The sequence below is a fragment of the Aotus nancymaae genome, unplaced genomic scaffold (genome assembly GCF_030222135.1).
Source record: "Aotus nancymaae isolate 86718 unplaced genomic scaffold, 86718_ANA_hifiasm-v0.15.2.pri h1tg000108l, whole genome shotgun sequence".
NCBI classification, from domain to species: Eukaryota; Metazoa; Chordata; class Mammalia; order Primates; family Aotidae; genus Aotus; species Aotus nancymaae.
The window spans coordinates 1,283,973-1,296,182 of record NW_026988523.1 but is presented as its reverse complement, the minus strand read 5'-3'; the positions used below and the strand labels follow the sequence as shown (position 1 = coordinate 1,296,182).

Genomic DNA, 12,210 nt, shown 5'->3' with positions numbered 1-12,210 from the left:
GGAAAAGAATATGTGTGTGAGAGAATTAGCCAGGGCTAAGCAGGTCAGGGCTCCAGAAAAGAGAACTTGGTTTCAGGGCAGAAATTCAAGATCATCTGAGAAGCAAATGTAAAAAAAGTTACAAACCAGTAACACCAACTAGCCATGTGATCTGAGAAAACACAGCAGAGGATTCAAGGGATGTAAGTACCCAAAGACTCAGTCATTGCAGGTATAATGGGTGTCAGACAGAGCTGCAACACCAATTCTAGGCCGCATTCATGGTGGCCAGGGAGCTTCTAATGGGCTGCCTACCATAGTCAGAGGACCTTGGCGATTATGGCTAAATCTGGTTGGGAAAGCAGAGGCTACGAGTAGAGGACTCCTATATTATAAGGATATTAAAAATCAGAAACAAATGTATCTAAACTGCCTAGCACATAGCAGGTGCAAAATAAACTTTTTTCCCTCACTCGCTCTTTATTTCATGTGCATTCTCACTGGATCTTCATACCAACCCTTTAAGGTTGATGAGAGTTATTTTCATTGTATAGATTTTAAAAATTGTGGTTCTGGAAGCTTAAGTAACTTAACCAATACCACAGAATGAGTGGCAGCCTGTATTCCATCTGCCACCAGTCTAATTCCTGAGCTCATCCTCTGCTCATTATACCTGAGCTCCCTCAAAGGTGGGGTTGGACTTTTAGGTAATACTTGCCAGAAGATAGGAAGTTCATAGACACAGCATTACGTAGAAATCAGAGGGTAAGAAAGTTGCAGCTTTGCACGGTGGGATGAGCATGTTGTTGAAACCGCACTAACATTTGTCCATCTCTTTTTGGAAAAGAGGAATCAGGCTGTAGGTTCAGAGCCTTAGGAACTAGACTCTGAAGATTTCTAGTCCTCCAAGAGTTTGAGTACAAAGAGGACAAGACTTCAGCAGTAGTCTCACCCCCACTGGGGCAGGGAGGATGTCAGGGGACTGTACACCTACTTAAGTCTAGTTCTATTACTAGGATTTATTAAATTCTCCCTTGTGTGTTGTAGTTTTCCAAAATTGGAAATATTATCACAAAAGTGGTATGTCTGTAACCTGTTGAAATTGAAATTTGTGCGGAAGCACCAAGATACAATGAATGCTGCAATCCAAAGTGAGGCAGTGGATATACAGAATTTACAAAGGAAATAGCTGAGAATCAGTTATAATCGTGGATCCTTTGCCCAAATCTAGACATAGGAATGAGGAAGAGTGTGTAGAGGGCCAGGATTTGTGAAGAGATCTCTTTGGTGAGAACTGATGAGGTCTGTGTGCCCTCCTCAAGTGGGTTGTTTACTTCATCACCTCAAACCTAGTGAGGTGTCTTCCTTAGAATCAGAGGACACAGAACACAGGGGCCTGCCTCATGCCACAGGTTGAAGTGGCCTGTGGCTGCATTGGGATCAAGCTGCCATCCCAGACTATGGGAAAGGATGTGTGAGGGTTTTTTATGGATCAGATATAACCCACCTGGGAGAAACAGCCAGTCTTGAACCATTTTAAGTTCTTTCCAGAGTGCCCTTGGGAGGGTGAGAAGACCCCTGGGTGTGGTGTGGACTGCTAGAACAAGACAGAGGTAAGGGGGGCAGACTGTGGAGCACTGAGATGTGCTGCCTGAATCAAGGAAGCTTCAGTGAAGGATCCCACACAGGGCCCCATTCAAAGAACCAATGAAAGTATCAGTAGGAGATGAAATGATGGAAAGAGATGAGGGAAAGAGGAAAGAAGAATATTTGACTGTGTGGGGTGAGTCATACATATACACATACACATATACAAACATACACATGTACATATACATACATATACATAGATGTATGTTTTGGTAGACTGATGTTTTATTTTGGGGGATAAAGTAAGCTAAAAGAAGCTGACAGCTAGAAGACAGGTTTGAGCAGCTGCCCTTGAGCAGGCTGACTAGGGTCATCAAAGCAAACAATTTCAGTTATTCGCAGATCCTCCAATTAACTAGCAGTTCAGCTCTGGAGCATATGTGACCAAACGTCTCTGAATAATGTTTGCTGGTATCTCCTCTATCAGCACCTCCACCAGAGTCAGGCCAGGGCTCTACTATTTCTCTTATCAGAATTTTTCACCTGTTCAGAAGGCTATCAACTAGACAAACTTTAGAGACTTTAAATTTCCTAAACATTGCATTATAAAACAATAATCCCATGGCCCACTGTCCCACACACCTTCAGTAGTTCCAGTCAGGGGCAAACATTTTTAACTTAGCTGTTCTACCTCCATATACTAAATGGTGTATTAATATTGCTTTCGATTTTTAAAAAAATCAAATTCTGACTTGTTTTCTGGCTGTGGCAGATGAGGATTTAACTCTGTTATACCACTCCTCAGCCCCTCTCCCCTATATTGTTATATAACTGGCATTAGATAAATCAATGAAGTGTTTACGTTAAGACTATATAAATGTTGTCCATTACAAACCAAGCAATATACTGTGAATAGATTTAACAAATGTTTTTCCTAGGCTTACTAGGAAACTTTTTTTTTTTTTGCAATGTCTTCCTTAAAATATCCTGCTTCAACCTATCCTAGACAGATACTCTATCCATTATCCTTGAATCTCCCAAAGCATGGAGTATAATCTTTAGGCAATACTGGTCAGGGACACATTGGAACCAAGTGTGGTGGCTCTTGCTTGTAATCCCAGCATTTTGGGAAGCTGAGGTGGAGGGATCACTTGAAGCCAGGAGTTCAAGACCAGCCTGGATAACAAACTGAGACTCTGTCTCTACAAAAAACTAAAAATAAAAAAATTAGCCAGACATGGTGGCACACATCTGTAGTCTCTCAGGAAGTTCAGGTGGGAGAATCTCTTGAGCCCAGGAGTTCAAGGATGCAGTGAGCTGTGATCATGGCCAATGCTCTCCCCAAAAGGCCAAAAAAAAAAAAAAAAAAAAAAAAAAAGAAGACATAATTGCAGGGCCATTGCATTATGTGCGAATCAGTTAGGGAGGAAGCTAGTAGCTGGTTCCCTTTCAATTCTTTTGATCCTCACGTCCTTCTTAAGAAATGTTATTTTCTGAGCCTTGATTCAATCCAAGGGTTTACCCTCCTGGGTGCTGTCCTTCAGCCTCTTCCACCTATTTCATCAGTGACTATTCTTCTTACTCCTTTATCTTCTAAAATATGTTGAAATTTCATTCAGCATTTCATTTACTCATTCCACAATTATTTATCGGGTTCCTACTATGTACCAGGTACTGCTTACTGCTCTAGGCATCTGAGATGCATTGGTGAACAAAACAGCATACTGTTGGGGAAAAGTAGACACTGGAGAACAAAAACATAATAAAGAAATTTCTGGGTGCAGTGGCTCATGCCTGTAATCCCAGTGGCTTTGAGGGCTTGAGGCCAAGAGTTCAAGACCAGCCTGGGCAAGATAGCAAGACCTCATCTCTTAAAAAAAAATTAGCCAGGTGTGATAGCTTATGCTTGTAGTCCAAGTTACTCAAGAGCATTGCTTGAGTCCCAAAGTTTGAGACTGCAGTAAGCCATGTTCACACTACTTCTTAGATGTTCAAACTGCATCTATAAGATGTAAGGAGTAATGCATTAGCCTAGGAGCCAGAAGACCTAGGTTCTAGTCCTACCTCCACCACTAACAGATGTATGTATGACCTGAGACGAGTTCCTTCCCCTCTCTGGGATTCTTTCTTCTGCTTGAAGGGAGAAATGGCTGGATTAGACGAGCCTTATTTGTTTTCTGTTTTAAGATCATTACAGAATTTTCTAAGCTATTAAAGTCTGCTTAGACTGAGGTTTTGTTTTTGTTTTTTTTTGAGATGTAGTTTCACTCTTGTTGCCCAGGCTGGAATGCAGTGGTGTGATCTCTCAGCTCACCGCAACCTCCACCTCCCGAGTCCAAGCAATTCTCCTGCCTCAGTCTCCCGAGTAGCTGAGATTACAGACATGTGCCACCATGCCTGGCTAATTTTGTATTTTTAGTAGAGATAGGGTTTCTCCATGTTGATCAGGCTGGTCTAAAACTCCCGACCTCAGGTGATCCCGCCCACCTCAGCCTCCCAAAGTGCTGGGATTACAGGCGTGAGCCACCGGGTCTGGCCAGACTGAGGGATTTAATTTAAGATTCTCTGCCCTTCAGTTAACTTTTTGAGGTATTTCATTTAAGTATCTATATTTCTCCACTGGAAAATGATGTCACTTTCTTCAGGTTTAATTCATAGGTTTTGTTGCAGAATAAATTAATTAGGATAATGTTATTAGTTACCACAAACCCCAACATTTCTGTGGCTTAACACAAGAGAGTGATAATTTATTTCTACCTCATGACATAATCCAATGCAAGTTTTGACCAATGGCTTTGCATGCAGTTAGCAAGGGACCCAACCTCCTCCCAACCTGTGGGTTTGCTATCCTTGCAGTTCTTACAATTATTTGCTTTCTTGTGGAAAGAGAAGACAGAGAAGACTCATAACCATCTCAGCCTAGAGGTGACATATATTACTTCTGATCTAATTTTACTGTGAAAACTCATTGTGTGGCTTCACCTAAGATGCAACAGGGACTGGGCAATGTAGTTTCTGGCTGGGCAGTAACAATTCCATAAAGGGAACAAGAGTTTTGGGTAGACAGCAGATATCTCCGGTACACAGAACATTTCAATGACCCATACAACTTATTTGTTTATTTTCTAGCTGAAGAAGAACTTATCTTTTCTGAATCAAAGATTCCTGAGAAATCTGCATTACACAGGTAGAAGCATATATCATTGTTTAGGAAGTAGAGCATAAGCAATTGTCATTAAATTCAACCTATTAAAATCATTTGTCTGGCCAGTACTTTTGACCTCTTAGATCCAAGTGGGAGACTTCAGGGAGTATGCCTGATGAGTTTGGTCAGTAGTATCCACACTAGGTTTTATTATCCTGCTCTTTTATTAGTTTTTAAAGATATTTTAATATCAAAAGCGATACTCTTTTAAGTTACTACTCTTATTTATTTCTGCATATGGACAGTCCTACAGAAATAAGAAAAATGATCTTGAATTTCTTTGACAACATTATAACAAGAATGAAGACATCTGATGAAGACATCATCCCTCTGGAATCTTGCCAGTGTGAAGAAATCCTAGAGATTGTCATTTTGCCTCTGGCCCACCATTTTCTGGCTTTGGAAGAAAATAACAAAGCCTTATATTACTTCTTAGAAACTGTATCTGCTTATCTCATCTTGCATGATAACTACATGGTAAGCTGTTTCTACCCAGACCTCCTCCACCCTAGAGACAAATCATACAACACAGAGCCCAAAGGGAAGCTCCGGCATGGTTTTTGATTGCTTCACATTCTGTATTTCCAACAGCACCCCTTTGATGAAATTCCCATTGTTCAGATGGGCAATGATCTAAGATTGAGAAAAGAGAGTTGGAATACATTTCAACTAGCATTGTAAATTATTAAAAATATTGCCAGCTTTAGAAACTTGCCATGAATTGTCTACTTGTATGGGAAGTATGGGGACACATCTCATCTCTAAATGATGTAGAGAGGACTCTTAGCATAGTCTTCCTCAATAACAGCCAAGTGGCATTAACCCTCCATTAATCCTAAAATAATTGCGAGTGCAAAATACCTGTAAATCTTTGATGAGTGCAATTCTGGTTTTTTTTTGTTTGTTTTTGAGACGAAGTTACACTTTGTCACCCAGGCTGGAGTATAGTGGCGCGATCTCTGCTCACTGCGACATCTGCCTCCCAGGATCAAGCTATCCTCCCACCTCAGCGTCCTGAGTAGCTGGGACCACAGACTTATGCCACCATGCCTGGCTAATTTATCGTATTCTTGGTAGAGATGGGGTTTCACTATGTTGCCCAGGCTGATCTTGAACTCCTGAGCTCAAGGAATCCGCCCATCTTGGCCTTCCAAAGTGCTAGAATTACAAGTATGAGTCACTGTGCCCAGCCAATTCTGGTTTTAATCTTGTGATCCCCAAAAAGTCTCTCCCCATCGTTATCATCATACAATGTGCACTAGATTATCACACATACCATTAGATCACCAAAGCACTAGTGAATGTTTCTCTAGGGTAATTATAAATAAGATTCCAGGGCAATATGCCCCTAGAAATGAGAGGATTTGATACACATAATGAAAGAAACAGAATTCATTAAGTAAGTTGGAAATCACTGAGCTGAATACAGTTAAATAAATTTCTTTAGCTATTTCAGGGCCTTTGATATGCTGAGATACAGATAAATCTTTTCGGAGGACAGAAAGGTAAAGGCCAGGCTAGGCTGAAGTATACTATGTTTCTCAAACTTATTTGCCCTTAGATCACTTTTCATGGAGCAGCTGGCTGGCCTAACCTTCCATGAAAACTCACGTGAGGAAATGTCTTTCTGGGACCTTGCTTTATCTGACTTCAGCCAACTTCCATAATTTACAGTTGCTACGGGTCACAGCAGCCTAATCAACCCTCCTACCTTAGATTTACATAAAATTCTACAATTAAACTATTAAAAATGTTACTAAGTTCCTGTCCTTGAAAGCATTTATGTTAAGAATGAAAGTCTCCTGCATATTTCATGCACATGTTTGGGGTGATGATGGGGATGTAGCCAAGGAACCCCAGGAGGAGGAGGCTTAGGTAGGCCTGGGGACCAACTTTCTAGAACCTATGCATACCCTTTTTCATTTGACAAGGAGTGCTGAGTGATCAGGAAGGCAGTGATTGGAAGCAGAGCCCCAGTGCAAGGTCCCAGAATGTGCCATTTGTACCCCTCTCCCATCAAAGAAACCGGTGGGACTGGGGCTGGTGGCCAACTCACCACGTCTCCCTCTTTTTTTGCCTCCCACACATACACAACAGGATGCATGAGACTCGGAGGTATTGCCTCACCTTATTTTATTCTTCAAGTCTGATTTTACCTTGGTGTTCACATGTGCTAAGATTTGCCTGAGGATGTTAGAAGGTGAAAATGAAGTGAGGAGAGTTGTGCAGGGACTTACCTTCCTCATCCACCTCCCAAAATGGCCCTAGCAAAGGAAACGGGGGTGATTCATAATTCATTTCAAAACTGAAGACCAGCTTCTCATAGATGTGAAGATGCTGGTCAGGGGAAGTGGGTGTGTTGCTGGAAATAGGGAGGCTGGGGATGGAATTACTGAGAGGAGGAAACTGGCTTGAGGGAAACTTCCAGTAAGGCAACTTAGATGATAGCATGAGGAAAGGTGGAGATTTCCAGATTCATCCCCTGGATCGAGTGATCCAGCAGACAAAGGTAAGCATGAAGGTGAGATCTTTACCCATCAGCTCCCGTCTGGAATTTGGAAGCCCATTTTAATCAGTGGAGCTGGGGACGGAAGTGGAGGCCATAACTGACATGCTTCTTGCATCCCTTCCTTCAGTAGAGTCTGGGGCAATGGCCCTTCTGTGGGCTCAATCCCTGCTGAATCAACACTTCTCTACTTCTTGGGCTGGTTGCAGGCATACAGGTATTTGAATGAAGGAGAGAAGTTGCTAAAATCTCTCAAGAAGGACAAATCTTGGAGCCAGACATTTGAGTTTGCCACCTTTTACAGCCTCAAAGGTGAGGTAAGAAACCATTAAAGGCTTGAATTAATCTGTTATTTATCTTAGGCCTTTCCACAGAAGTAGAAGTCATCCCTATACTTTCTATATCCTCCTCCTATCTCTTAGCACAGACTTCTAGCCAAGACTCTAGAAACTCAAATCCCTGGGCTCCAGCCTCCTCACGATGGCTTACCAGCAAGATCTTCCCTGTCCTCCAGGCTGGCATTTTTTTTTTTTGAGATGGCGTCTCTGTTGCCAGGCTGGAGTGCAGTGGCACGATCTCAGCTCACTGAAACCTCTGCCTCCCAGGTTCAAGTGATTCTACTGCCTCAGCCTCCTGCGTAGCTGAGACTACAGGCACCCGCCACCATGCCCAGCTAATTTTTGTATTTTTTAGTAAAGACGGGGTTTCACCACGTTGGCCAGGATAGTCTATCTCTTAACCTCAGGTGATCTGCCCTCTCAACCTCCCAAAGTGCTGGGATTACAGGTGAGCCAGCGCGCCCAGCAACATCTTTTTTTTTTTTCTTTTTGAGAGGTAGTCTCGCTCCGTCCCCTAGGCTGGAGTGCAGTGGCACGATCTCGGCTCACTGCAATCTCCACCTCCCGGGTTCAAGTGATTCTCCTGCCTCAGCCTCCTGAGTAGCTGGGATTATAGGCGCCCACCACCACTCCCAGCTAATTTTTGTATTTTAGTGGAGTGGGGTTTCACCATGTTGGCCAGGCTGGTCTCAAACTCCTGATGTCAAGTGATCTGCCTGCCTTGACCTCCCAAAGTGCTGGGATTACAGGCGTGAGCCACCGCCCTGGCCCAGGTTGACATCTTTACGAAATATTTTTGTAACAATCTCTAAAAATGGACCTGAATAGGTAAACATTGTCTCAGAGGTAGACGATGCATAACTAAGATGCAAAATCCTAGTCATTCAACCATCCTTCATGCATACATCCAACAGACATTATGCCAGGCACAGGAAGATTTTGTTTCTGGTCCATAAATTACATTTTTTGATAAGAATCCCCAAAATATATATTGTTGGGACCTGCTGACTAAGTCTAGAATCATTGCTTTTCCTCTTTTCCTCTCTTCCCTCCCATCTCCCTCTAGGTCTGTTTCAATATGGGCCTGATAGTGCTTGCCAAGAAAATGCTGAGGAAGGCGCTGAAGCTCCTTAACCGAATCTTTCCTTACAATTTAATCTCCTTGTTTCTCCATATCCACGATGAGAAAAACAGACACTTTCGTTATGTGAATCAGCTGGCCCAAGAGAGCCCACCTCCAGAGTAAGAGAAGGAGCTGGGGAGAGCAGAGTGTTTAATCTCACTCCCCAGAGAGACCTACATATAATCCAAGTCAGCCCCCAAAGCCTGGCCTCGAGGGGGCACAAGGACTCCTGTGTGGCTCTGACGATTCACTGGGGGAGGGGACGAGTGTGGGAGGTGCTCCCAGACCAGGGTTACCACAAAGCACTTTACGGGCAGTTTTTGCCAAAGGGAATTTGGATGACACAAACATAATGGACCCCTTTGTAAGGTGAGTTCTAGGTCCCTCCCTACTCATCTAGCCCATTAACCCCCATGGCCATCCATGTTCTGATTGGATGGAACACGGATCAGAACACAGATGCAGGTGTTCCTGGGACTTCAGTCACAAGCCCTCTTCCATTAGGAAGTAAGACACTGGGTTTTGCCCCACCCCAAAGACAAATAGCAAGCCCTGAAGACATTTACCAAAGGACAAAACTCCCACCCATCTATGAATCTCAATCAGGATATGGGTTACAGGGGGGTATCCATTGGTCAAAATTGTAATGTTAAGATCTGTGCATTTCAATATATATAAATTCTACCTATAAGATAACTATAATAATAATGAGTACAGACAAATAGTGAGTGGAGAGGTAGATGAAATAAGCATGTTACTGGTTGTTGAAGCTAGGTGTTGAGTGCATTTTGCTCATTATACTCTTGTTTGCTGTGTATATGCTTGAATTATTCTTTAATAAACATTTTAAAAAACATTCCACCTGGGAGCCACGGTGGCTCAGGCCAGTTGTCCTGGTGCTTGAGGAGGTGAGGCTATGCGTTCCAGGCCCGCCTGAGCAACAAAGACACCTCTCATCATTGAAAAAAAAAAGCCGGGCTCAGTGGCTCACACCTGTAATCCCAGCACTTTGGGAGGCCAAGGCAGAGGATCATCTTGAGGTCAAGAGTTTGAGATCAGCCTGACCAACATGGAGAAACCCCATCTCTACTAAAAATACAAAATTAGCCAGGTGTGGTGGTGCATGCCTATAATCCCAGCTACTCGGGAGGCTGAGGCAGGAGAATCATTTGAACCCGGAAGGCGGGGATTGTGGTGAGCTAAGATGGCACCATTGCACTCCAGCCTGGGCAACAAGAGCAAAACTCTGTTTCAAAAAAAAAAAAAAAAAATTCCACTTATCTAGCAATTCCAAAGAGATGCCACCAAAGGAGATGCCACCTTGTTGGGTACCTGGAGAACTGATAGAGGACATCTCTTCCATCTTGGGAGAGCTCAGTAGCAATATTCCTATAGGTTCTGCTCGAGATACAAACATCTATTCCTATGAGCAAGTTACTACAATTCTTTTACAATCCCATCAAAAATTGCCTTCCCCAACTTCCAAACTTGTTCCCCAAAAATGTAGGGGATCCTGAGGTGAAAAGGAAAATGTAATGGAGCTGAGTTCCTGTGCATGTGGGAGGTGGGCTAGTGGGAATACCTGGCTGTTCCTGGAAACCCCAGGAGGAAGGGCTGGGAGATATTCAGCAGAGATCTCCTGAGAAGGCAGTGGTCTTTGCATTACATATAGGGTTGCAGGATGTCTCAATTTGAATTTCAGATAAACAAAGAATACTTTTTTTAGTATACATCTATCACATGAAACATTTAGGACATAGGCATTCCATAAAAATTATTAGTTTTAAAATTCAAATTTAACTGGGCATCCTGTATTTTCATCTGCTAAAGCAGGTAATTTACACATCTCACATTTTGTAAAGGAGTAAGAAGTACCTGCACAAAGGGAAAAGTAGAAAAGTGTTGAAGAAGAAAGAATCAGCTTCTCTTCTCCTTCTGTAATTTCCACCTGGTTCAGCCCGCCTGCCTTCACCACGTCCATCTGGGTGACCCAGAAGTCCTACAACGTGTCCACCTCTGGCCCCCGGGCCTTCAGCAGCTGCTCCTATACGAGTGGGTCCTGTGCCTGCACCCACCATCACACCTGGCTAATCGTTTGTATTTTTAGTAGAGACAGGGTTTCACCATGTTGGTCAGGCTGGTCTCACACTCCTGACCTCAGGTGATCCACCCACCTTGGCTTCCCAAAGCTGGGATTACAGGCGTCAGCCACCCTGCCCAGCTGGTTACATTATTTTGAGTTTCTGATTAGCCTTTCCAAAGGAGGCAAATCAGAATTGCATCTATCTCAGTGAGCAGAGGAGTGACTTTGAATAGAATGGGAGGCAGGTTTGCCCTAAACAGTTTCCAGCTTGAGTTTTCCTTAGTGATTTCGGGGGTCCAAGATATTTTCCTTTCACAACTGGAATTGTTAATATTGCTCATTTTGGCCAGGTGCAGTGGCTCACACCTGTAATCCCAGCACTTTGGGAGGCCGAAGTGGGCAGAACACAAGGTCAGGAGATCAAGACCAATCTGGCCAATATGGTGAAATCCCGTTTCTACTAAAAAACACAAAAATTTGCCGGGTGTGATGGTGCACATCGATAGTCCCAGCTACTAGGGAGGCTGAGGCAGGAAAATTGCTGGAACCCGGGAGGTGGAGGTTGCAGTGAGCTGAGATCACACCACTGCACTCCAGCATGGGTGACAGAGTGAGATTCTGTCTCCAAAAAATAAAAATTAAAAAAAAATGCTCATTTTTTTGGATGGGCATGGTGGCTCATGCTTGCAATTTCAGCACTTCAGGAGGTGGCTGAGGTGGGCGGATCACCTGAGGTCAGGGGTTCGGGACCAGCCTGGTCAACATAGCGAAACCCCATCTCTACTAAAAACAAAACAAAATTAGCCAGGCATGGTGGTGTATGTCTGTAATCCCAGCATCTGGGGAGGCTGAAGCAATAGAATTGCTTGAATCTGAGAGGCAGAGGTTGTAGTAAGCTGAGATCACACCACTGCACTTCAACCGGGCAACAAAGTGAGACTCCATCTCAAAAAAACAAAACAAAAATGCTTTTTTTTTTTTTTTTTGTAAATGAAAAAGTACCTGAGACAGGGCTCAATCACTCTGGAAGTTTATTTTGCCAAGGTTAAGGACATGCCCAGAACAAAAAAACACAGAATCACAGAAATCATGGTCTGTGCCTTTCTCCAAAGATGAATGTGAGGTCTGCAGTATTAAAGGGGAAAAGTGAGCTGGAGGGAAATGAAGGAGGGCATGGTCATCCACGTGTTACAAGAGAACAGCTAGGGGAAGAGTCAATTATGTATTGTCTCACGCTGAGTAAATAGGCACTTAACGTAGGATGAGTAGCTAACCGTGCAGGTACTTAACTTTTTATCTGCAGCTGTCTGCTAAGGAACAAAAGGAAAGGCAACTTCTTGTATGACTCAGCTTTTAGCTTAATTTTTTCCTTTTGGCATAATGAAT

At 43.2% G+C, this 12,210-nt stretch overlaps 1 protein-coding gene across 1 annotated transcript in view; it reads left to right on the top strand.

The window, feature by feature from the left end:
* Positions 1–12,210, top strand: part of ADCY10 (adenylate cyclase 10) — a 92,759-nt gene that overhangs the window by 63,393 nt on the left and 17,156 nt on the right. The window contains exons 22-25 of the mRNA XM_064370711.1: positions 4,699–4,756; positions 5,020–5,251; positions 7,490–7,597; positions 8,685–8,860. Coding sequence (XP_064226781.1) covers positions 4,699–4,756; positions 5,020–5,251; positions 7,490–7,597; positions 8,685–8,860 — 574 coding nt within the window. The remainder of the gene's footprint in view (positions 1–4,698; positions 4,757–5,019; positions 5,252–7,489; positions 7,598–8,684; positions 8,861–12,210) is intronic.